General features: G+C 46.5%; 1 protein-coding gene across 2 annotated transcripts in view; it reads right to left on the minus strand.

Annotated features, from left to right (window-relative positions):
* Positions 1–27,362, minus strand: part of LOC120065305 (sodium- and chloride-dependent GABA transporter 2-like) — a 51,162-nt gene that overhangs the window by 12,039 nt on the left and 11,761 nt on the right. For both annotated transcript variants that reach the window (XM_039016196.1, XM_039016195.1), the window contains 2 exons: positions 2,867–2,954; positions 1,828–1,960 (listed from right to left, as the gene is read on the minus strand). In XM_039016196.1, the coding sequence (XP_038872124.1) occupies positions 1,828–1,960; positions 2,867–2,954 (221 nt within the window). The remainder of the gene's footprint in view (positions 1–1,827; positions 1,961–2,866; positions 2,955–27,362) is intronic.

Below are 27,362 nucleotides of genomic sequence, written 5' to 3' on the forward strand. Positions count from 1 at the left end.
CGCCAGCCAGTCAGGAGCTGCCCTCCAGTCATGAGCTGCCCTCCAGTCATGAGCTGCACTCCAGTCATGAGCTGCCCTCCAGTCATGAGCTGCCCTCCAATCATGAGCTGCCCTCCAGTCATGAGCTGCCTTCCAGTCATGAGCTGCCCTCCAGTCATGAGCTGCCCTACAGTCATGAGCTGCCACTCAGTCATGAGCTGCCACTCAGTCATGAGCTGCCCTCCAGTCATGAGCTGCCTTCCAGTCATGAGCTGCACTCCAGTCATGAGCTGCCTTCCAGTCATGAGCTGCACTCCAGTCATGAGCTGCCTTCCAGTCATGAGCTGCCCTCCAGTCATGAGCTGCCTTCCAGTCATGAGCGGCCTTCCAGTCATGAGCTGCCCTACAGTCATGAGCTGCCCTACAGTCATGAGCTGCCCTCCAGTCATGAGCTGCCTTCCAGTCGTGAGCTGCCTTCCAGTCGTGAGCTGCCCTCCAGTCATGAGCTGCCTACCAGTCGTGAGCTGCCCTACAGTCGTGAGCTGCCCTACAGTCGTGAGCTGCCCTACATTCATGAGCTGCCACTCAGTCATGAGCTGCCACTCAGTCATGAGCTGCCACTCAGTCATGAGCTACCACTCAGTCATGAGCTGCCACTCAGTCCGGAGCTGCCACTCAGTCCGGAGCTGCCACTCAGTCCGGAGCTGCCACTCAGTCCGGAGCTGCCATTCAGTCCGGAGCTGCCATTCAGTCCGGAGCTGCCATTCAGTCCGGAGCTGCCATTCAGTCCGGAGCTGCCATTCGTCCTGAGCTGCCCCTCTGTCCTGAGCTACCTCTCTGTCCTGAGCTACCTCTCTGTCCTGAGCTACCTCTCTGTCCTGAGCTACCTCTCTGTCCTGAGCTACCTCCTAAATCATGTGGGGGCCTTGGGGAGGATTCTTAGGCCAAGGTCGTGGGCGAGGGTCGCCACTCAAAGGACGCTAAGGAGGGGGACAAAGACAGTGGTGGAGTGGTGTCCTCGTCCACCGCCGGAGCCGCCACCGCGGACAGATGCCCACCCAGACCCTCCCCTTGAGTTTTAGGGGTGCGTTCGGAGTCCGCACCTCAGGGGGGGGGGGGGGGGGGGGGGGGTACTGTAACGTCCTGACCATAGTTCTTATGTGTTTTGCTTGTTTAGTGTTGGTCAGGACGTGAGCTGGGTGGGAATTCTATGTTGTGTGTCTAGTTCGTCTGTTTCTGTGTTCAGCCTAATATGGTTCTCAATCAAAGACAGCTGTCAATCGTTGTCCCTGATTGAGAATCATATATAGGTGGCTTGTTTTGTGTTGGGGATTGTGGGTGGTTGTTTCCTGTCTTTGTGTTTTGTCTGCACCAGCTAGGACTGTATCGGTTTGCCACTTTTTGTTATTTTGTATCATTGTAAGTGTTCACTGTTTCGTTTAATTAAACATGTTGAGCACTGGCTACGCTGCGTGTTGGTCCGATCCCTGCTACACTCTCTCTTCTAGTGAAGAGAGGGAAGGCTGCCGTTACACAGGTGGACTTTATTTAACTAATTATGTGAAGGTAATTGGTTGCACCAGATCTTATTTAGGGGCTTCATAGCAAAGGGGGTGAATACATAGTGAATACATATGCACGCACCACTTGGACGTTAAAAAAAAATATATATATATTTGAAACAAGTTATTTTTTTCATTTCACGTCACCAATTTGAACTATTTTGTGTATGTCCATTACATGAAATCCAAATTAAAATCTATTTAAATTAAAGGTTGTAATGCAACAAAACAGGAAAAACGCCAAGGGGGATTAATACTTTTGCCATGCACTGTTGGCCTACTGTACCTTCCCAGTAGACTTCACTCCTTTCCAGACACAGAAGTAGCAGAGTATCCAGGCCAGCAGCAGACACAGAGCCAGCTCCCACCGCAGTCTACCAATCTGTTCTATCCCTGTGGAGATGCTCAACACCCTGCGCCTGGAAACAGCAGGCACATTTCATTCTTAATCTCACTGGGTTCACATACGCTTAATAAAAATACTACATATCAAAAATGTAACCCTGACTAATGTATAATTTGCTCCCTTCAAAAGGTTGTCATTGTGTTGGTATAGGCCCGGCCTAGACCAGTTTCTGTCTTGTTATGGATTAATAAAGTGTTCTAAGGATTAATTAAATCATTTGGATATGGAGCTAACTATCTCTCCAAAGTGGTCTGAACCAAACACTAATCCCTGAGAACAGACGTCACGAACAGGGTTGGGTTGGACACACTGCCTTCCCTTAACACTATTTTACAGACAGACATCTTGAGATGTTTTAGATATCATATTGAAAAGACAGAATAGTGAAGAAACTGCAGTTGTGCAATTCCTAAAAATGAACTAACTGTATGATAACTTCTGTACTTTTCAAGACTCATCTTCAATCAGCAGCTGCAGAAACTCCCAAAGTCAATACAGCTGTAAGGATTGAGTCCTATTGATTTGCCCTGATAAAGTATTATTTTGAACATATTGACAGTATTTTAAACTGCTATGAGACTTTTGTGCTTTTAGGTTTAATTAGTTTCGAAGGATGTGTGTTGACATGATAGTTGGCAACAAGAGAGAAATAGTAACCATATAAATCTATCGGGCATACACAGACCTTTGTTGAGATATTTAATTAAAGATTACATGGTTAAATGGAAAACACATAATAATAACTTGTGAATTACTTGATCATGAGAAAAAGTGATTATGAGAACATTGGCACATGACTACACTTAATTATTATAAGAATCACAGTAGTGTACAGTAGCTATAAGAATCCATGTGGAGAGAGTAGTGTAGAAATAGAATCACTTAGAATATTACAGTAAGTACTGTACATGACACTTACTCCCAGAACTCTGTCGCAGGTGAAGTTGCATTCACAGGGACTGTCCAGTTAGCTGACTGATTCCTCTTGTCAAATTCTACACAAGATTCTATGGGAGAAATACTTTTCATTAAAAATAAGACGAGTTTAATAGTTCAAGTAATATGTGTATACAGAATGTTTATTGTTCTTGCAAAGGTTGGAGATTATCATTTTGTTTTGTTAATAGACACCCTATTGTTTTAACCCAGTCAAACAAAACATAATATAGGCTGGAAATGAAAACCTAAGTTTAGATATTGAGGCAAAACAATGTCTAATGCAGAGACAGCATGAGCAGCTCAGTGGGAGCTCAAACTTAGCTTAAAAATACATCAGAAAATATTGCGCCCTTAGATAACTTGGGGAAACATTTAAGATTACAGTGGTAGTCTATATTATCACCCACGTCCTGTAATGCCATCTAGCGGACTCAGTAGATCAGGGTAACATCATAAACTACAAACTTCCTCCCCCACCCTTTTGTATCTGATACTTACTACTTACAAATGAAGTGGTAAAACAAGCTAATAATGACACTAACCTAATACAATCAAAACAAGCACCACTTGGTCTGTACTGGAACTAGATAGTGTTACACGGAGTGGAACAGTGGAATCCAAGACTCAGACGAGGAGACTGGGATGAAGTAACCAAGGTATTTATTGACAGGGGGGAAATGGAGTGCAGGTCAGGGGAAGCTCAGGCGGGTTTCTGGAAACCAGGTGCGGAGGCTGAGGCTGGAGCGAGAGGGGTTGAGACAGGGTAAGCAGGTCCGGAGGGGAATCTAGGGGAGTAGTAGAGTGGGGAATCCAGGACAGAGTAGACGTGGGACTGGAGACAGGGACCAGAGTCAGAGCGGGCAGAACTATAGCAGAGAGGAACAGGCATAACAGGATCTGAATAGTAACAAACGGCTAGAAACGTAGACTGACTGAGCAGAAGATTACAATCTGGCAGCGTGGAAGTGGCAGCGCTGAGTTTTTGTAGAGGTCTTGATTATGGAACAGGTTGCAGCTGGTGGGGATCTGCTCTAACTCCAGCACACCTGTCTCCGCCCACCCAATCACACACAGAGAGAGAGAGGGAGAGAGTACTGGCGGCAGCAGGTCAAGGAGACACAGGATGAGCGGTAGAGGGCATTGCGGGAGCAGATGTGACAGTACCACCCCCTCCAACCAGGCTTATCTGGGTGTGAGGTGTAGAAATCCCGTAAGAGGAAGGGGTCCAGAATGTGACGGCAGGGCACCCAGCAGCGCCCCTCAGGCCCGTATCCCTCCCAGTCCACCAGGTATTGCCAGCCACGACGGCGCACGTCCAGAAGCCGTCGGACGGTATAGGCAGGATGGTCAGCGATGAGCAGAGGGAGTGGAGGAGCTGCTGCAGGAAGAGGCAGGGAACTGGAGCAGACAGGTTTAATCAGGGATACATGGAAGGTAGGATGGATCTGGGTGGGAGTTTCAGGCACACCGCAGAGAGGTGTCAATTTCAAAGGGACCAATGAATCGGGGGGAAAGTTTCTTCGATGCCACATTCAATGGCAGGTTCTTTGATGAGAGCCATACCTTTTGACCCGGGGATGTAGACTGAAGCTGAGGCCCTGCGAAGGTTGGCTTGGGACTGGGTCCTGTCGGAGGCACAAAGAATGGCAGCCAAAGCCTTCCTCCAGTTTGGGTGATGATGGCGCAGATGGTTCTGGACAGAGGGAACCGCAATCTCAACCTCTTGGGCAGGGAACATGGGGAGTTGGTAACCGAGAGCACCCACACGAAGGGTGACATACTTGATGAGGCTTTGGTGAGGGTGTTGTGAGCATATTCAACCCAGGGTAGCTGAGCGCTCCAGGAGGAAGGGTTAGCAGAAGTCACGCAGCGTAGGGCAGTCTCCATCTCTTGGTTGGCCCGTTCGGTCTGGCCGTTGGTCTGGGGGGGATATCCAGAAGAAAGACTGACATTGATACCAAGAGCTGAACATAAGAATCTGCATACCTGGGAGGTAAACTGGGGTCCTCTGTCGGAAACGATGTCAGTGGGGATGACATGCAGACAAAACACATGTGATACTAACAGGTCCACAGTCTCCCTGGAGGACGGGAGCTTGGAGAGGGGAATGAAGTGAGCCATTTTGGAAAACCTGTCAATAATGGTGAGGATGACGGAGTTACCGTTTGATGGGGGAAGCCCAGTGACGAAGTCCAGAGCTATGTGTGACCAGCGACGACAGGGTATGGGAAGAGGGTGGAGCAGACCGGAAGTGGGTTTAGTGGAGGTTTTGTTCCGGGCACAAACCAAACAGGCTGAGACAAACTCCCGGACATCTCCCTCCATGGTGGGCCACCAAAAGCGCTGACGCAGGAAGGCGAGGCTCCGATTCATACCAGGGTGACAGGTGAGGTGGGTAGAATGGCCCCACTGAAGAACATCAGAGCAAACACAATCTGGAACAAACAGAGCATTACTTGGACCGTTACCCGGGCCAGGCTGGTTCTGCTGAGCCTGGCGGATATGGGACTTGATCTCCCAGGTGACGGCGGCAACAATGCAGGTGGATGGCACAATGGCTTCTGGCTCGGTACCCGTGTTGTCGGTGGTGAAATGTCGAGAGAGGGCATCAGGCTTGGTATTCTTCGAACAGGGGAAATAAGTGAGAGTGAAATTGAATCTACCGAAGAACAAGGCCCACCTGGCTTGCCGGGAGTTCAGACGTTTGGCGGTCTGGATGTAGGACAGGTTTTTATGGTCAGTCCACACGATGAAGGGGGTTACAGAGCCCTACAGCCAGTGACGCCATTCCTCCAGAGCCAGCTTAACTGCCAGGAGTTCCCGGTTTCCAATGTCAAAATTCCTCTCTGCAGGTGAGAGCTTATGGGAAAAGAATGCACATGGGTGGACCTTCTGATCAGAGGGGGAACTTGAGACAGAACAGCACCTACCCCGGTGTCAGAGGCGTCCACCTCCACGATGAACTGGAGTTCTGGGTCGGGCTGAGTAAGGAGCGGAGGTGAAGTGACGCTTCCAGGAAAGCTGCCTCTGGCTCAGGAGTCCAGTGAAACGGAGTGGAGGTGAAAGTGGTGAAAGGTGCTGCCAGTCGGCTGTAGTTGCGGATGAAATGTCTGTAAAAATGTGCAAACCCCAGGAAACGCTGTAGCTGCTTCAGGTTGGAGGGCGCGGGCCACTCTGTGACTGCCATGACCTTGGCGGGGTCCATACGTAACTGTCCCTGTGCAATAATATAACCCAGGAAAGACAATGTGGCAGCATGCAACTCACATTTTTCAGCTTCAACAAATAGCTTATTCTCCAACAGCCATTGAAGAACTTGGTGAACGTGTTGCTGGTGAGCCTCAGGATCCTTGGAAAAAAGATGATGATGTCATCTGAATAGACAAAAACGAAGCGTCCAATCACAGCCCTAAGCACGTCATTGACTAGGTTCTGGAAAACAGCAGGGGCATTAGTAAGACTTAAAGGCATGACCAAATACTCAAAGTGACCAAGTGTTGTGTTGAATGCAGTCTTCCACTCGTCCCCCTCTCTTATGCGGACAAGGTGGTAGGCATTCCGGAGGTCGAGTTTGGTAAACACGGTGGCACCATGGAGGGGGGAAAATGCAGAGCTGATGAGTGGCAAGGGGTACTTGTTCTTAACAGTGATATTATTCAGCCCACGGAAGTCTATGCACGGCCTCAGTGACCCATCCTTCTTCTTCACAAAGAAAAACCCAGCACCCACCGGGGAGGAAGATGGCTTGATAAGTCCTGCAGACAGAGAATCCTGGATGTATCACCCCATAGCCTCTTGCTCGGGACGAGAGAGGTTAAACAACCGGCTACTGGGGAGAGGACCTCCAGGTTGGAGGTCAATGGCACAGTTGTACGGCCGATGAGTGCAGCGACAGGGCGTGGTGCTTGCTGAACACAGGAGCTAGATCGTGATACTCAGGAGGAACTGATGACAGGTCCGGAGGTTCTGGAATGAACTGGGGCACAGACAAGGCAGGGGGGAGGGCAGAAAGTAAACAATTAGAGTGACAAAATGAACTCCAAGTTGTTACCTTTCCGGTGGTCCAATCAATCTGTGGGTTGTGTAGCTTTAACCGTGGATGGCCAAGAACCAGGGGAGAGTAAGGACAGTCGATTATGTGGAAACTGATCTTTTCCTGATGATTTCCAGAGAGACGCAGGATGACAGGGACGGTTCTCTCACAGACACGGGCGAGGAGCTGTCCATTGAGAGCTTTGGCATCGAGGGGTGAATCGAGTGGGACAGTGTCCAGGCCCAACTGGGTAACGACACCTCGGTCCAGGAAGCTCTCATCTGCGACCGAATCGATGAGAGCAGACAGAGGAAAAGCCTGGCTCTGCCACACAAGGTTGCCTTCAATCAGGGGTCTGGGGGAAGATGGGCAGGCGATTTGGCTCAACAGTACTGCCAACTACTGCCGAGCCCCCTCTTTTGCTGGACACAGTGAACAAGTGGAGACAAAGTGACAAACCTTGCCACAATATAGGCAGCTCCTAGCGCCGATTCGTCGTTGCTTCTCCTCTGGAAAGAGGAGGGCCCGGCCGAGCTGCATGGGTTCAGGATCTGGACTAGCCTGGGAATGAGATGCAGTCGGAGAAGGAGGACAAGGCACAGAGGCAGATGTTATGGGACATGCAACCCTACCTACCCTCTCCCTCCGACGCTCACGGAGACGGTTGTCGATGCGGATAGCGAGAGCGATGAGTTCATCAAGTCCATCAGGCTCATCCCTGGACACCAACTCGTCCTTGAGGATCTCAGTGAGCGCGTTCCGGAATGATCCCTGAAGGGCCTCCTCATTCCAGCCGCACTGAGCAGCGAGGGTGCGAAACTCACATGCCACCTCAGCAACACTATGGGGGCCTTGACAGAGGGACAGGAATCATTTAGTGGCATCCTTACCGCAGACCGGGTGGTCGAAGACTTTCTTCATCCACTCCGTGAATCTGGAGTAGGAGAAGCAGATGGGGGGTCTCTCCCACACCGCCGTGGCCCAGGAAAGCGCTGCTCCACGGAGCCAGCCCATCAGAAATGAAATCTTGGCCCGTTCGCTAGCATAAGAGTAGGGCTGTTGCTCAAATACTAGTGAACATTGTACCAAAAAGGCTCTGCAAGCTCCGAGGTTGCCATCGTAATTCTCGGGAGTCGGAAACAAACGGCTCCTGGAGCGTTTGAGAAGGACTTGGAACTGGTTGTAAGCTCTGGGCGAAGGGTTGGCCCGGTAGGTCAGACAGGCTCTGTGAAAACTCCTTGATGTGCTCCAGAAGGGTCTTCAGGGCTTGGTCATGTTGGAGAGTAGCAGTCTGCTGTGTTCATCTCTTTGGCCAGATCGTACTGTTACGCGGAGTGGAACAGGGGAATCCAAGAACAGACTCAGACGAGGAGACTGGGATGAAGTAACCAAGGTATTTATTGAAAGACAGGGAAGATGGAGTGCAGGTCAGGGGAAGCGCGGGCGGGTTTCTGGAAACCAGGTGCGGGGGCTGAGGCTGAGGCTGGAGCGAGAGGGGTTGTGTCACGTCCTGACCATAGTTCTTATGTGTTTTGCTTGTTTAGTGTTGGTCAGGACGTGAGCTGGGTGGGAATTCTATGTTGTGTGTCTAGTTTGTCTGTTTCTGTGTCCAGCCTAATATGGTTCTCAATCAGAGACAGCTGTCAATCGTTGTCCCTGATTGAGAATCATATATAGGTGGCTTGTTTTGTGTTGGGGATTGTGGGTGGTTGTTTCCTGTCTCTGTGTTTGTGTTCTGCACCAGATAGGACTGTTTCGGTTTGCCACACTTTGTTATTTTTTGTTCGTTGTAAGTGTTCACTGTTTTTTGTTTAATTAAACATGTTGAGCACTGGCTACGCTGCGTGTTGGTCCGATCCCTTTTAGTGAAGAGAGGGAAGGCTGCCGTTACAGAACCACCCACCAAACCCGGACCAAGCAGCGTAGCAACGGGCAGCAACGGCAGCAGCAGCAGCAGCGGGACCAGGAGAAATGGACTTGGGAGGACGTATTGGACGGAAAGGGTTGCTACACATGGGAGGAGATCCTGGCTGGTAAGGATCGCCTTCCATGGGAACAGGTGGAGGCAGCTAGGAGAGCGAAAGCAGCTGAGAAGGGGAACCGGTGTTATGAGGGAACACGGCTGGCCAGGAAGCCCGAGAAGAAATCCCCAAAATTTCTTGGGGAGGGGCTAAAGGGTAGTGTGGCGAAGTCAGGTAGGAGACCTGCGCCAACTTCCCATGCTTACCGTGGAGAGCGGGAGTACGGGCAGACACCGTGTTATGCGGAAGAGCGCACGGTGTCTCCTGTACGTGTGCATAGCCCGGTGCGGGTTATTCCACCTCCCCGCACTGGCCGGGCTAAATTGAGCATTGAGCCAAGTGCCATGAAGCCGGCTCAACATATCTGGCCTCCAGTACGTCTCCTCGGGCCGGTGTACATGGCACCAGCCTTACGCATGGTGTCCCCGGTTCGCCTACACAGCCCAGTGCGGGTTATTCCACCTCCCCACATTGGTCGGGCTACGGGGAGCATTCAACCAGGTAAGGTTGGGCAGGCTCAGTGCTCAAGGGAGCCAGTACGCCTGCACGGTCCGGTATATCCGGCGCCACCTTCCCGCCCCAGCCCAGTACCATCAGTGCCTACACCACGCACTAGGCTTCCAGTGCGTCTCCAGAGCCCTGTTCCTCCTCCACGCACTCTCCCTGTGGTGCGTGTCTCCAGCCCAGTACCACCAGTTCCGGCACCACGCACCAAGCCTCCTGTGCGTCTCCAGAGCCCTGTACGCACTGTTCCTTCTCCCCGCACTCGCCCTGAGGTGCGTGCCCTCAGTCCGGTACCACCAGTTCCGGCACCACGCACCAGGCCTATAGTGCGCTTTGAGAAACCAGTGTGCCCTGTTCCTGCTCCCCGCACTCGCCCTGAGGTGCGTGCCCTCAGTCCGGTACCACCAGTTCCGGCACCACGCACCAGGCCTATAGTGCGCTTTGAGAAACCAGTGTGCCCTGTTCCTGCTCCCCACACTAGCCTTGAGGTGCGTGTCTCCAGTCCGGTGCCACCAGTTCCGGCACCACGCACCAGGCCTACTGTGCGCCTCAGCAGGTCAGAGTCGGCCGTCTGCCCAACCCCACCTGCACTGCTCGTCTGCTCAACGCCGTCTGCACTGCTCGTCTGCCCAGCGCCATCTGAGCCATTCGTCTGCCCAGCGCCATCTGAGCCATCCGTCTGCCCAGCGCCATCTGAGCCATCCGTCTGCCCAGCGCCATCTGAGCCATCCGTCTGCCCAGCGCCATCTGAGCCATCCGTCTGCCCAGCGCCATCTGAGCCATCCGTCTGCCCAGCGCCATCTGAGCCATCCGTCTGTCCCGAGCCATTAGAGCCGCCCGTCTGTCCCGAGCCGTCAGAGCCGTTCGTCAGTCAGGAGCCGCTAGAGCCGTCCGTCAGTCAGGAGCCGCCAGAGCCTCCAGCCAGTCAGGGGCCGCCAGAGCCGCCAGCCAGTCAGGGGCCGCCAGAGCCGCCAGCCAGTCAGGGGCCGCCAGAGCCGCCAGCCAGTCAGGAGCCGCCAGAGCCGCCAGCCAGTCAGGAGCCGCCAGAGCCGCCAGCCAGTCAGGAGCCGCCAGAGCCGCCAGCCAGTCAGGAGCTGCCAGAGCCGCCAGCCAGTCAGGAGCTGCCAGAACCGCCAGCCAGTCAGGAGCTGCCAGAGCCGCCAGCCAGTCATGAGCTGCCCTCCAGTCATGAGCTGCCCTTCAGTCATGAGCTGCCTTCCAGTCATGAGCTGCCTTCCAGTCATGAGCTGCCTTCCAGTCATGAGCTGCCCTTCAGTCATGAGCTGCCCTCCAGTCATGAGCTGCCCTCCAGTCATGAGCTGCCCTCCAGTCATGAGCTGCCCTCCATTCATGAGCTGCCCTCCAGCCATGAGCTGGCCGCCAGTCATGAGCTGCCCGCCAGTCATGAGCTGCCCTCCAGTCATGAGCTGCCCCCCAGTCATGAGCTGCCCTCCAGTCATGAGCTGCCTTCCAGTCATGAGCTGCCTTCCAGTCATGAGCTGCCCTCCAGTCAGGAGCTGCATCTAGTCCGGAGCAACCATTCAGTCCAGAGCTGCCTCTCTGTCCGGAGCTGTCCTTCAGTCCGGAGTTGCCCCTCTGTCCTGAGCTGCCCCTCTGTCCTGAGCTACCTCTCTGTCCTGAGCTACCTCTCTGTCCTGAGCTACCCCTCTGTCCTGAGCTACCTCTCTGTCCTGAGTTGTCTATATTTAGGAGGGGCCTTGGTGAAGGTTCCTGGACCATGGTCGGGGGCGAGGGTCGCCACTCAAAGGACGCTAAGGAGGGGGACAAAGACAGTGGTGGAGTGGTGTCCTCGTCCACCGCCGGAGCCGCCACCGCGGACAGATGCCCACCCAGACCCTCCCCTTGAGTTTTAGGGGTGCGTTCGGAGTCCGCACCTCAGGGGGGGGGGTACTGTTACGTCCTGACCATAGTTCTTATGTGTTTTGCTTGTTTAGTGTTGGTCAGGACGTGAGCTGGGTGGGAATTCTATGTTGTGTGTCTAGTTTGTCTGTTTCTGTGTCCAGCCTAATATGGTTCTCAATCAGAGACAGCTGTCAATCGTTGTCCCTGATTGAGAATCATATATAGGTGGCTTGTTTTGTGTTGGGGATTGTGGGTGGTTGTTTCCTGTCTCTGTGTTTGTGTTCTGCACCAGATAGGACTGTTTCGGTTTGCCACACTTTGTTATTTTTTGTTCGTTGTAAGTGTTCACTGTTTTTTGTTTAATTAAACATGTTGAGCACTGGCTACGCTGCGTGTTGGTCCGATCCCTGTTTCACCCCCTCTTTTAGTGAAGAGAGGGAAGGCTGCCGTTACAGGTTGAAACAGGATAAGCAGGTCCGGAGGGGAATCCAAGGGAGTAGTAGAGTGGGGAATCCAGGACAGAGTAGCAGGATTTTTATTTTATTTATTTCACCTTTATTTAACCAGGTAGGCAAGTTGAGAACAAGTTCTCATTTACAATTGCGACCTGGCCAAGATAAAGCAAAGCAGTTCGACACATACAACAACACAGAGTTACACATGGAGTAAAACAAACATACAGTCAATAATGCAGTAGAAGAATAAGTCTATATACAATGTGAGCGAGTGAGGTGAGATAAGGGAGGTGAAGGCAAAAAAAGGCCATGGTGGCGAAGTAAATACAATATAGCAAGTAAAACACGAATGGTAGATTTGCAGTGGAAGAATGTGCAAAGTAGAAATAGAAATAACGGGGTGCAAAGGAGCTAAATAAATAAATAAATAAATACTGTAGGGGAAGAGGTAGTTGTTTGGGCTAAATTATGTACAGGTGCAGTAATTTGTGAGCTGCTCTGACAGCTGGTGCTTAAAGCTAGTGAGGGAGATAAGTATTTCCAGTTTCAGAGATTTTTGTAGTTCGCTCCAGCCATTGGCAGCAGAGAACTGGAAGGAGAGGCGGCCAAAGGAGGAATTGGCTTTCGGGGTGACCAGAGAGATATACCTGCTGGAGCGCGTGCTACAGGTGGGTGCTGCTATGGTGATCAGCGAGCTGAGATAAGGGGGGATTTTACCTAGCGGGGTCTTGTAGATGTAGAGCCAGTGGGTTTGGCGACGAGTATGAAGTGAGGGCCAGCCAACGAGAGCGTACAGGTCGCAGTGGTGGGTAGTATATGGGGCTTTGGTGACAAAACGGATGGCACTGTGATAGACTGCATCCAATTTATTGAGTATGTATTGGAGGCTATTTTGTAAATAGTCGAGGATCGGTAGGATGGTCAGTTTTACGAGGGTATGTTTGGCAGCATAAGTGAAGGATGCTTTGTTACGAAATAGGAAGCCAATTCTAGATTTAACTTTGGATTGGAGATGTTTGATGTGAGTCTGGAAGGAGAGTTTACAGTCTAACCAGACACCTAGTGTAACGCTCGTCTTCCTCCTCGTCTGAGGAGGAGCAAGGATCGGACCAATATGCAGCATGGGTTGAATACATAATAATTTTAATAATAATAACGAAGACGAAAAAACACTTGAACAAACTACAAAATAATAAACGACGTTAACAGACCTGAACTTGAGAACACATAAAACATGAACGCACGAACAGGAACAAACAAACGAACGAACGAAACGAAACAGTACCGTGTAGTGAACAAACACAGACACAGCAACAATCACCCACAAACAAACAGTGAGAACAGCCTACCTTAACATGGTTCTCAATCAGAGGAAACGTAAAACACCTGCCCCTGATTGAGAACCATATCAGGCTAATACAATGAACCCAACATATAAACACATAACATAGAATGCCCACCCAGCTCACGTCCTGACCAACTAAACAAGGCTAAACAAAGGAAATAAGGTCAGGAACGTGACACCTAGGTATTTGTAGTTGTACACATATTCTAAGTCAGAACCGTCCAGAGTAGTAATGCTGGACAGGCGGGCAGGTGCAGGCAGCGGTTGAAGAGCATGCATTTAGTTTTACTTGTAATTAAGAGCAGTTGGAGGCCACGGAAGGAGAGTTGTATGGCATTGAAGCTCGTCTGGAGGGTTGTTAACCTCTCTTGGGTAGGGGGCAGTATTTTCACGTCCGGATGAAAAGCGTGCCCAGAGTAAACTGCCTGATACTCAGGCCCAGATCCTAGGATATGCATATTATTAGTAGCTTCGGATAGAAAACACTCTGAAGTTTCTAAAACTGTTTGAAGGATGTCTGTGAGTATAACAGAACTCATAAGGCAGGCAAAAACCTGAGAGAAAATCCAACCAGGAAGTGGGAAATCTGAGGTTTGTAGGTTTTCAACTCTTTGCTTATCCAAGATACAGTGGAAATGGGGTCATGTTGCACTTCCTAAGGCTTCCACTAGATGTCAACAGTCTTTAGAACCCTCTTTGATGCTTCTACTGTGAAGTGGGGGCGAATGAGAGGGGATTGAGTAAGGTCTCTCCCAGAGTGCCACGAGCTGACCATGCGCGTTCATGTGAGAGTTAGCTTGAGTTCCATTGCATTTCTGAAGGCAAAGGAATTCTCCGGTTGGAAAATTATTGAAGATTTATGTTAAAAACATCCTAAAGATTGATTCTATACTTCGTTTGACATGTTTCTACGGACTGTAAAATTACTTTTTGGACTTTTCGTCCGTACTTTCCTCTGGACTTGCACGCGCGTCGTGAGTTTAATTATGTACTGAACGTGCGAACAACAAGGAGGAATTTGGACATAAATGATGGACATTATTGAACAAAACAAACATGTATTGTGGAACTGGGATTCCTGGGAGTGCATTCTGATGAAGATCATCAAAGGTAAGTGAATATTTATAATGCTATTTCTGACTTCTGTTGACTCCAACATGGCAGATATCTCTTTGGGTTGATTTGTCGTCTGAGCGCCGTACTCAGATTATTGCATGGTTTGCTTTTTCCGTAAAGTTTTTTCTAAATCTGACACAGCGGTTGCATTAAGGAGAAGTGCATCTAAAATTCCATGTATAACACTTGTATTTTCATAAAAATTTATGATGACTATTTCTGTAAATTGATGTGGCTCTCTGCAAAATCATCGGATGTTTTGGAACTACTGAACATAACGCGCCAATGTAAACTCAGATTTTTGGATATAAATATGAACTTTACCGAACAAAACATACATGTATTGTGTAACATGAAGTCCTATGAGTGTCATCTGATGAAGATCATCAAAGGTTAGTGATTCATTTTATCTATATTTCTGCTTTTTGTGACTCCTCTCTTTGGCTAGAAAAATGGCTGTGTTTTTCTGTGACTTGGCTCTGACCTAACATAATCGTTTGGTTTGCTTTCGTCGTAAAGCCTTTTTGAAATCGGACACTGTGTCTGGATTTACAACAAGTGTATCTTTAAAATGGTGTACAATACATGTATTTTTGAGGAATTTTAATTATGGGATTTCTGTTGTTTTGAATTTGGCGCCCTGCAGTTTCACTGGCTGTTGACGAGGTGAGATGCTACCGTCCCACATACCCTAGAGAGGTTAACACAGTGTCCAAAGAAGGGCCAGAAGTATACAGAATAGTGTCGTCTGCATAGAGGTGGATCAGAGACTCACCAGCAGCAAGAGCGACATCATTGATGTATACAGAGAAGAGAGTCGGCCCAAGAATTGAACCCTGTGGCACCCCCATAGAGACTGCCAGAGGCCCGGACAACAGGCCCTCCGATTTGACACACTGAACTCTATCAGAGAAGTAGTTGGTGAACCAGGCAAGGAATTAATTTGAGAAACTAAGGCTATTGAGTCTGCCGATGAGGATGTGGTGATTAACAGAGTCGAAAGCCTTGGCCAGGTCAATGAATACGGCTGCACAGTATTGTTTCTTATCGATGGCGGCTAAGATATCGTTTAGGACCTTGAGCGTGACTGAGGTGCACCCATGACCAGCTCTGAAACCAGATTGCACAGTGGAGAAGGTGTGGTGGGATTCAAAATGGTCGGTAATCTGTTTGTTGACTTGGCTTTCGAAGAACTTAGAAAGGCAGGGTAGGATAGATATAAGTCTGTAGCAGTTCGGGTCAAGAGTGTCCCCCCCTTTGAAGAGGGGGATGACCGCAGCTGCTTTCCAATCTTTGGGAATCTCAGACGACATGAAAGAGAGGTTGAACAGGCTAGTAATAGGGTTTGCAACCATTTCGGCAGATAACTTTAGAAAGAAAGGGTCCATATTGTCTAGCCCGGCTTATTTGTAGGGGTCCAGATTTTGCAGCTCTTTCAGAACATCAGCTGACTGGATTTGGGAGAAGGAGAAATGGGGAAGGCTTGGGCAAGTTGCTGTGGGGGGTGCGGTGCTGTTGACCGGGGTAGGGGTAGCCAGGTGGAAAGCATGGCCAGCCGTAGAAAAATGCTTATTGAAATTCTCAATTATAGTGGATTTATCAGTGGTGACAGAGTTTTCTATCCTCAGTGCAGTGGGCATCTGGGAGGAGGTGCTCTTATTCTCCATGGACTTTACAGTGTCCCCAAACTTTTTTGAGTTTGTGTTGCAGGAAGCACATTTCTGCTTGAAAAAGCTAGCCTTGGCTTTTCTAACTGCCTGTGTATATTGGTTTCTAACTTCCTGGAAAGTTGCATATCACGGGGGCTGTTCGATGCTAATGCAGAACGCCACAGGATGTTTTTGTGTTGGTTAAGGGCAGTCAGGTCTGGAGAGAACCAAGGGCTATATCTGTTCCTGGTTCTAAATTTCTTGAATGGGGCATGCTTATTTAAGATGGTGAGGAAGGCTTTTTTTTTTAAATAACCAGGCATCCTCTACTGACGGGATGAGGTCAATATCCTTCCAGGATACCCGGGCCAGGTCGATTAGAAAGGCCTGCTCGCTGAAGTGTTTCAGGGAGCGTTTGACAGTGATGAGTGGAGGTTGTTTGACCGCTGACCCATTACGGATGCAGGCAATGAGGCAGTGATCGCTGAGATCTTGGTTGAAAACAGCAGAGGTGTATTTAGAGGGCAAGTTGGTTAGGATGATATGAGGGTGCCCGTGTTTACGGCTTTGGGGTGGTACCTGATAGGTTCATTGATAATTTGTGTGAGATTGAGGGCATCAAGCTTAGATTGTAGGATGGCTGGGGTGTTAAGCATGTCCCAGTTTAGGTCACCTAGCAGCACGAGCTCTGAAGATAGATGGGGGGCAATCAGTTCACATATGGTGTCCAGAGCACAGCTGGGGGCAGAGGGTGGTCTATAGCAGGTGGCAACGGTGACAGACTTGTTTTTAGAGAGGTGGATTTTTAAAAGTAGAAGTTCAAATTGTTTGGGTACAGACCTGGATAGTAGGACAGAACTCTGCAGGCTATCACTGTAGTAGATTGCAACACCGCCCCCTTTGGCCGTTCTATCTTGTCTGAAAATGTTGTAGTTAGGGATGGAGATTTCAGAGTTTTTGGTGGTCTTCCTAAGCCAGGATTCAGACATGGCTAGGACATCCGGGTTGGCAGAGTGTACTAAAGCAGTGAATAAAACAAACTTAGGGAGGAGGCTTCTAATGTTAACATGCATGAAACCAAGGCTATTGCGGTTACAGAAGTCATCAAAAGAGAGCGCCTGGGGAATAGGAGTGGAGCTAGGCACTGCAGGGCCTGGATTCATCTCTACATCACCAGAGGAACAGAGGAGGAGTAGGATAAGGGTACGGCTAAAAGCTATGAGAATTGGTCGTCTAGGACGTCCGGAACAGAGAGTAAAAGGAGCAGGTTTCTGGGGGCGATAAAATAGCTTCAAGGTATAATGTACAGACAAAGGTATGGTAGAATGTGAATACAATAAGCTTAGGCATTGAGTGATGATGAGATAGATATTGTCTTTAGAAACATAATTGAAACCAGGTGATGTCATCGCATGTGTGGGTGGTGGAACTGAAAGGTTGGATAAGGTATTGTAATGATCTGACTAGATCATAAAGGAACAATTGTCCAGACAGAGTATTGAGTTTACAAATTGACGGTTTATTAACCCAACTTTACACAGGCTAATGTTTGGCCGTAGCCCACGCCAAATAAAATAAAGATACCCCACAAGCCAACCATGACCTTCTCTTGTGAAGGCCAGACATAAGAGAAAGAACAATGGCTAAACCTGGTCTTAACTTCCAATGCTCCATCCCCCTGCCCAACCCCCCTCCACGCCACTCCGCCAACCACCAGGATGCCCGGCATCAGAACATTCCAGGCATTCCCGTGATTGGCAGATAGCAGGTTGATTGGCATGTCGGACCCCGCGAACACTGGTAAGTACAACACAACCCACTAATAGCCTAACACATAACACACCGCTGTCTGTGCGGGTCGCTACAGTATAATGAGCAGGGCTAGAGGCTCTACAGTGAAATAAGTTAATAAACACTAACCAGAACAGCAATGGACAAGGCATATTGACATTAAGGAGAGGCTTGCTTAGCCGAGTGATCATAAGGGTCCAGCGAGTAGTGAGGTTGGTTGTGGTCACGGCGATTCAGACAGCTAGTCGGGCCATGGGTAGCAAGCTGGCAGAAGATGGAGGTCTGTTTTTAGCCACCTCGTGCGTTTCCGTTGGTAGATTAGTGGGGTTCCGTGTGGTAGAGGGGACCAATCCAATTGGCAAAATAGTTATAGTTATAGTGGCCCAAGAAAATTGTCCGATAGACCTATTCAGATAACAGCCGATAAGACAGCTAACGATTAGCGGGCCGCAGATGGGCGTTCAGGTTACGTCACAATGGAGGGGCCAGTTGGATAACTCCCTCGGGCAGATAACGTCGGTAGTCCAGTCGTGAAGGCCCGGTGGGGCTCCGCATCGGCAGTAAAACGTGTCCGGATAGGTGATTGTAGCCCAGGAGTGGCTGATGGAACTCTTCAGCTGGCTAGCTCCGGAATAATTGATGTTTGCTCCGAGACCGACGTTAGCCAATAGTCACTCGGATAGCAGCTAGCTAGCTGCAAGATCCAGGTGTAAATGTCCAGAGCTTGCGGTAGAAATCCAGGGATATGGAGAGAAAATAGGTCCGGTACGCTCTGGTCTGAGTCGCGTTGTACAAAACTGGCGATAGCTTTTCGAGCTAAATGATAGCTGATGACCGCCAACCATGGTTAGCTGAATACTAACGTTAGCCAGTGAAATGGCTAACTTCTGGCTAACTTCTGGCTAGCTTCTGTTGTGGATTTCAGTTTCGAGGTGAAAAATACTTTTTTTATTTTTTTATTGGTGTGGCGGGTTGTAGGAGAGTGTTTTGAAGTTGAGTTTTTAGAAAAAAATATATAAAAAGATATGTGAAGAAAAGATGTAAATATATATATACACGGGACACGACAAGACGAGGACAAAGGACGTCTGACTGCTATGCCATCTTGGAATGAGATTTTGAATCATGCTTATGATGAAATTATGAAATGTTCAGTATATTGTCAGTCTGTTTCAAAATAGATGGTTTGTTAAATGAGAATGTCCACTATTCCATTTGCCTACGTCAAAATGTATTTTCCTGTGTATGCATTGTAAATACAGTTGAAGATGGATGTTTACATACACCTTAGCCAAATACATTTAAACTCAGGTTTTCATAATTCCTGACATTTAATCCGAGTAAAAATTCCCTGTCTTAGGTCAGGTAGGATCACCACTTTATTTTAAGAATGTGAAATGTCAGAATAATAGTAGAGAGACTGATTTATTTCAGCTTAAATTTCTTTCATCACATTCCCAGTTGGTCAGTAGTTTACATACACTCAATTAGTATTTGGTAGCATTGCCTTTAAATTGTTTAACTTGGGTCAAATGTTTCGGGTAGCCTTCGACAAGCTCCCCACAATAAGTTGGGTGAATGTTGGCCCAATCCTCCTGACGGAGCTGGTGTAACTGAGTCAGGTTTGTAGGCCTCCTTGCTCGCACACACTTTTTCAGTTCTGCACACACATTTTCTATAGGATTGAGGTCAGGGCTTTGTGATGGCCACTCCAATACCTTGACTTTGCTGTCCTTAAGCCATTTTGCCACAACTTTGGAAGTATGCTTGGGGTCATTGTCCATTTGGAAGACCCATTTGCGACCAAGCTTTAACTTCCTGATTGATGTCTTGAGATGTTGCTTCAATATATCCATATACTTTTCCTACCTCATGATGCCATCTATTTTGTTAAGTGCACCAGTCCCTCCTGTAGCAAAGCACCCGCACAACATGATGCTGTCACCCCCGTGCTTCACGGTTGGGATGGTATTGTTCCGCTTGCAAGCCTCCCCCTTTTTCCTCCAAACATAACGATGGTCATTACGGCCAAACAGTTCTATTTTTGTTTCATCAGACCAGAGGACATTTCTCCAAAAAGTACGATCTTTGTTCCCATATGCAGTTGCAAACCGTAGTCTGGCTTTTTTATGGCGTTTTTGGAGCAGTGGCTTCTTCCTTGCTGTGCAGCCTTTCAGGTTATGTAGATATAGGATTCATTTTATTGTGGATATAGATACTTTTGTACCTGTTTCCTCCAGCATCTTCACAAGGTCCTTTGCTGTTGTTCTGGGATTGATTTGCACTTTTCGCACCAAAGTACGTTCATCTCTAGGAGACAGAACGCATCTTCTTCCTGAGACGTATGACGGCTGCATGGTAGCATGGTGTTTATACTTGCATACTGTTGTTTGTACAGATGAACGTGGTACCTTCAGGCATTTGGAAATTCCTCCCAAGGATGAACCTTGACTCAAATGATGTCAATTAGCATATCAGAAGCTTCTAAAGCCATGACATCATTTAAAAAAAAATCTAAGCTGTTTAAAGCACAGTCAACTTAGTGTATGTAAACTTCTGACCCACTGGAATTGTGATACAGTGAATTATAAGTGAAATAATCTGTCTGTAAACAATTGTTGGAAAAATTACTTGTGTCATGCACAAAGTAGATGTCCTAACCAACTTGCCAAAACTATAGTTTGTGAACAAGAAATTTGTAGAGTGGTTGAAAAACAGTTTTAATAACTGCAACATAAGTGTATGTAAACCTCCGACTTCAACTGTAGTTACATTTCTGCTGTCTTATTTTTTGCATATGAGATTTAATGTGATTGATGTGACGTGATCGCCTTGACATTTACATTTACATTTGAGTCATTTAGCAGACACCCTTAAACAGTATGACCTATAGGAGCAATTGGGGTTAAAACTTCTTGACGCTAGGGACCAGAATATATATCTTTTTTTTAATAACGTCCCCAACGTAAACGGACTATTTCTCAGGCCCAGATCGTAGAATATGCATATAATTTACAGATTAGGATAGAAAACACTCCAAAGTTTCCAAAACTGTCAAAATATAGTCTGTGAGTATAACAAAACTGATTCTGCAGGCGAAAACCTGAGGAAATCCAACCAGGAAGTGCTTTTTTATTTATTTTTATCCCTGTTCTGTTGCCTGCCCCTCCTCCATTTAAAAGCGTATCAACCAGATTCCTTTTCCAATGGCTTCCTCAGGCTGTGACCAGGCTTTAGACATAGTTTCAGGCTTTTATTTTGAAAAATGAGCGAGATTTGATTAGTTCCTGCGCGCGAGAGGGTAGCTCGACATTTTCTTTCTCTCTTTTATTGACTAGGTTACCGTCCGGTTGAAATATTATCGATTATGTGTGTTAAAAACAACCTGAGGATTGATTATAAAAAACGTTTGACATGTTTCTACGAACATTACGGATACTTTTTGGAATTTGTCTGCCTTTCAGGAACGGAACGAGGCTGTGGTTTTCTGAACATAACGCGCAACCCAAATGGCGTTTTTTTGTTATAAAACTAATATTTATCGAACAAAAATAACATTTATTGTGTAACTGGGAGTCTCGTGAGTACAAACATCCGAAGATTATCAAAGGTAAGCGATTAATTTTATTTATTTTCTGACTTTCGTGACCAAGCAAATTTAAGGTAACTGTTCTAGCATTGACTGATACACTCACAAACGCTTGGATTGCTTTCGCTGTAAAGCATATTTTCAAAATCTGACACGATAGGTGGATTAACAACAAGCTAAGCTGTGTTTTCGTATATTTCAGTTGTGATTGCATGATTATAAATATTTTTAGTATTATTTTTAGAATCTGATACTTTTTGGAATTTTCTTCTGCCTTTCAGGACCGGAACGAGCATGTGGTTTTCTGACCATAACGCGCAACCCAAATGGCGTTTTTTTGTTATAAACTAATATTTATCGAACAAAAATAACATTTATTGTGTAACTGGGAGTCTCGTGAGTGCAAACATCCAAAGATTATCAAAGGTAAGCGATTAATTGTATTGCTTTTCTGACTTTCGTGACCAAGCTAATATAAGGCTAACTGTTCTAGCATTGACTGATACACTCACAAACGCTTGGATTGCTTTCGCTGTAAAGCATATTTTCAAAATCTGACACGATAGGTGGATTAACAACAACCTAAGCTGTGTTTTGGTATATTTCACTTGTGATTCCATGATTATAAATATTTTTATGATTATTTTTGAATTTGGCGCTCTGCAATTCAGTGGTTGTTTAGGAAAATGATCCCGGTAACAGGATCCGTAGCGCCAAGAAGTTTTAAGTGCCTTGCTAAGGGAATATGACACCTGCGATTCACTTTAATTGCATGTGTGATGAATTAATTGCTTGTGTTATCACCTGCGTTGATGGGGCGGCAGGTAGCCTGGGTTAGAGCGTTGGGCCAGTAACCGAAAGGTTTCTGGATTGAATCCCAGAGCTGAAAAGGTCAAAATATGTCGATCTGCCCCTGAGCAAGGCAGTTAACCCACTGTTCCCCGGGCGCCAAAGATGTAGATTTTTTATTTATTTTATTTTACCTTTATGGTAGCCCCGCGCACCTCTCTGATTCAGAGGGGTTGGGTTAAATGCGGAAGACACATTTCAGTTGTACAACTGACTAGATATCCCCCTTTCCCTTTATTAACTGTTATGAAGTACACTACATGACCAAAAGCATGTGGACACCTACTCGTCAAACATCTCATTCCAAAATCATCGGCATTAATATGGAGTTGGTCCCCCCTTTGCTAGGGAAGGCTGGGAAGGCTTTCCACTAGATGTTGGAACATTGCTGCGGAGACTTACTTCCATTCAGCCACAAGAGCATTAGCGAAGTCGGGTGATTAGGCCTGGCTTGCAGTCGTCATTTCAATTCATCCCAAAGGTGTTCGATGAGGTCAGGGCTCTGTGCAGGCCAGTCAAGTTCTTCCACACCGATCTTGTGCACTAGGGCATTGTCATGCTGAAACAGGAAAGGGCCTTCCCCAAACTGTTGCCACAAAGTTGGAAGCACAAAATTGCCTAGAATGTCATTGTATGCTGTAGCATTAAGATTTTCCTTCACTGGAACTAAGCTCGAACCATGAAAAACAGCCCCAGACCATTATTCCTCCTCCACCAAACTTAACAGTTGGCACTATGCATTGGGGCAGGTAGCGTTCTCTTGGCATCTGCCAAACCCAGATTCGTCTGTCGATCTGCCAGATGGTGAAGCGTGAATCCAATGACGGTGACGCTTGGCATTGTGTATGGTGATTTAGGCTGCTTGGTCATGGAAACCCATTTCATGAAGCTCCGAACGAACAGTTCTTGTGCTGACATTGGAGGAATATGGAGGAATGATCTCTCTTAGGGTATACGAGTGGACGGCTAAGCTGAAAAATTTGACTCAATCGTACACTTTTTGATAAAAGCACCAAATGACTGCTTTTTTTGCCCCAGTGTAGCTCCTTTGTTAGGCTACTGATATTCCTTGCAGTTTGGTTGTTTTCAGTTTAAAAAAATGCTTAAGGCGCAACCACAGAGCAGGCTCAACTTACCCGGCTACCATAAATGTTATAAATTGGCCGTCTTTCACTTTAACGATGGGGATGAACCAAAATATAAGTTTTAGGCTCGCCACTGATTTGGTAAATAGCTGAGGGATTGGGGCTGGAGAAATGTAACTACTCTCAAATTCATAGAAAGAGCTATGGATGGAAGGACTGACCATCCAATGGAAGAGGCAAGTGGAAGGGGGAGAAAGTAAGGAACTTGTCTGTCGGCCCTGCATTAAAGACCAAAATTGGCTAAAGACAATTGTGATAAATAAAAAGTATACCAGTTTCATTTAAGGACCAAAACATTGACAACTCAACCAGCAACACGTTCCAGTATTGTGGAAAAAATCAATAATTATACCAATTCCTAAAGTATCGAATCCCTCTGTGCTGAATGACTATCGCCCTGTCGCTTTGACATCCTTAGTTATGAAATGCCTTGAGAAAATTGTGAAAAGTCATATTCTCAGTGTCACCCAGAAGCTCCTCGACCCATTTCAGTTTGCCTATCAGACCAGCAGAGGAGTTGATGATGCCATTCTTACCCTCCTTAACATGGTCTATAGACATCTAGAAGGTGCCAAATCCCATGTCAGGGTTCTGTTTGTTGACTTTTCTTCTGCCTTCAACACAATCCAGCCCTACATTCTGGCACAGAGACTCATTCGGGACTTTTCCTTAGATGGGGGGCTGGTTTTGTGGCTGTTGGACTTCCTGAGCCAACGCTCACAGCGAGTCAAAATAGGTCCCCATGTGTCGGATATACGCAATACCAACACAGGCTCTCCTCAGGGATGTGTTTTGTCCCCACTTCTGTACATCTTGTACACTAATAGTTGTACTAGTTCCCATACTGACAGACACCTCGTTAAGTTCGCTGATGACACTGCCTTGATCAGCCTGTTGCATGATGACGAGGAACATCATGGCCCGGTCCTAGATGACTTTGTAGAGTGGTGTGAGGAATCACACTTGGTCCTCAATACTAACAAGACCAAAGAGATGTGCATAGACTTCAGGAAGCGTACAACACCTACCTCTGCAACATCTATCAGAGGCCAGAATATAGAAATTGTAGAGGAATATAAATATCTGGGTGTCTTTTTGGACAGTAAGCTTCAGTGGAGTAAATGTACAGACCAGATCTACAAAAAGAGCCAACAGAGACTGTACTTTCTAAAAAAGTTGGGTTCTTTTAATATAGACTGTACTAGATTGACTCTGTTTTACAAATCCTTTATTGAGAGTATTTTAACTTTTTGTATTGTTTGTTGGTTTGGCAATGCCACTGTCAGTCAGAGAAACATGCTGAGAAGGATTATTACCACAGCAAGTAAGGTACTTGGAGTCAAACAGATAGGCCTGGATGAGATCTTTAAGGTCAGGGCCCTCCGTAAGGCTCACAAAATCATTTTAGACCCAAGTCACCCCCTGTACCTGGACTTTGAATTACTCCCCTCTGGGCGCAGGTATAGGGCACCCCTCAGCAGGAAAAATAGAACGAGACAATCATTTGTGCCAGGTGTGATATCCCTCTTAAATAGCTCGGGCAAATGTTCCCATTGACCTTTAAGGCCAGCAGGCTAGTCTTTGTTTTAAATGTTTTAAATGTTTTAAATGTTTTATTTTTTTCTTATTTCTTACTATTATTATTTTTTTATTGGTGCGTGACTGTTATTGAAAGTTGTATTGTCAATCTTGTTTTGTATTTAACGCCACTTTAAATGTGTACATGACACTGCAACAAAATTTCCCCATGGGGACAATAAAGTAAGTAAGTAAGTAAGCTGTGCCATATAGATTGCAAAATAGTTGGGAAGAGATTTTCAATGTACCGATTCCCTGTCATATGTCACAAAAAACAATGCTGGATTAAAAACGTATTAAGAGTTTTTCAATTCAAATTATTATACAAAAGTCTTGCAAAAAATAGAATGTTATATATATGGTGGATACAACCATCCCAGTTCTGCAGGTTTTTCTGTGAAGAGACAGAATCATTAGATCATTTGTTTTGGTAATGTCCATATGTAGCTTGTTTTTGGTTGCAAGTTCAGGAATGGCTGAACATTTACCTGGCGCTAACTCTGCAAATAGCACTGCTGGGTGATTTAAAAAGTAATTGTCAATTGATTTATAATTTTAATAATACTCTTATCAAAAATGTGTATCTTTAATTTACAGGATATATAATCTTTGAGAATAGAAAGGTTCATAACTTTTGTGAAACATCACAGCACCTATGAAAAATATATGGCAAATAGAAACTGGATAGTGTTCAGAGATAGATGGGAGGGGTTGAATGGAGCTGAAGGATGAGACTAAAAACACAAAAAAGAGAACTATTGTAAATTATACTGTGTCAGTAAAATGTATATAGTATGTATACGCTGGAAGTAGATGCCTAAGAGTTGTTGTCCATTAGTTTACTCCAATTAGGGGAGGGATTGTAGGGTTAGGGGAAAATAATAAAGAAAAATATATTTCAAACATACAGTACCAGTCAAAAGTTTGGACAGACCTACTCATTCAAGGGTTTTTCATTATTTTTACTATTTTCTACACTGTAGAATAATAGTGAAGACATCAAAACTATATAAATAACACATATGGAATCATGTTGTAACCAAAAAAGTGTTAAACAAATCAAAATATATTTTAGATTTTAGATTCTTCAAAGTAGCCACCCGTTGCCTTGATGACAGCTTTGCACACTCCTGGCATTCTCTCAACCAGCTTCACCTGGAATGATTTTCCAACAGTCTTGAGGGAGTTCCCACATATGCTGAGCACTTGTTGGCTGCTTTTCCTTCACTCTGCGATCCAACTCATCCCAAACCATCTCAATTGGGTTGAGATCGGGGTGATTGTGGAGCCCAGGCCATCTGATGCAGCACTCCATCACTCTCCTTCTTGGTCAAATAGCCCTTAAACAGCCTGGTGGTGTGTTGGGTCATTGATAGTCCCAATAAGCGCAAACCAGATGGGAGGCTGTGGTAGTCTTGAATTCTAAATAAATTACCGACAGTGTTACCAGCAAAGGACCCCAACACCATCACACCTCCTCCTTCATGCCTCACAGTGGGAACTACACATGCAGAGATCATCCGTTCACCTACTCTGCATCTCACATAGACACGTCGGTTGGAACAAAAAATCTACAATTTGGACTCATCAGACCAAAATAAAAAAATTCCACCGGTCTAATATCCATTGCTCGTGTTTCTTGGCCCAAGTCTCTTCTCAGCCATACGCTGCATTTGCTATATGCCTATTGTTTACCTTTTTGTTGGTGACACTTTGATATCTTGATACTATGCAGCTGTTTAAAACCTCTTGAGCCTATGGGGGGTGCTATTTCGATCTTGGAAAAATTGGTCTCCAAATTAAACTGCCTCGTACTCAATTCTTGCTCGTACAATATGCATATTATTATTACTATTGGATAGAAAACACTCTCTAGTTTCTAAAACCGTTTGAATTATGTCTCTGAGTGAAACAGAACTCATTCTGCAGCACTTTTCCTGCCAGGGAGTGAGATTTCAGAAATCTCGGCCTCTGTTCCCAGGTCAGTTTATAAGTCCCTGTGAACGCTGTGGGGCTACAAACACTGCATACGCCTTCCTCTAGATGTCAGTAAGTGGTGACAATTTGAATGGAGTCGATTGCGCAATCTGGGACCTTATATTAGACCCTGGAGCGGAAGTACCTTTCTTTTCAACCTTGCGCTCGACGCAGAATGGACGTCGGACTGGCCTCCTTCCAAGCTTTGGTTTAGCCAGTTCTATATCCCCGGTCATGTTTTTATTCGTTATAGGTGTTAAAGACATCATAAGGTAGTTAATTTAAACCGACTTATAGCAATTTATATCAGTTTATTGCGATTTTCTGGCATTTCTTTGTGACGCACTTTCAAGAGTTGGACACTTTTCCGGTACATGCCGAACGTTAGTGGCCATTTCGACAGGACAAGAGGACATCTTTCGACCAAAAGACGATGGTTCTGGAGAAAGGACACCTTGCCCAAGATTCTGATGGAAGCTCAGCTAATAGTAAGAACTATTTATGCTGATAAATTGTTGTTCTGTTGAAAATAGTCAAATGCATAAAACGCCATTACTTGCA

Source organism: Salvelinus namaycush, chromosome 20, assembly GCF_016432855.1.
Source record: "Salvelinus namaycush isolate Seneca chromosome 20, SaNama_1.0, whole genome shotgun sequence".
Taxonomy (NCBI): domain Eukaryota; kingdom Metazoa; phylum Chordata; class Actinopteri; order Salmoniformes; family Salmonidae; genus Salvelinus; species Salvelinus namaycush.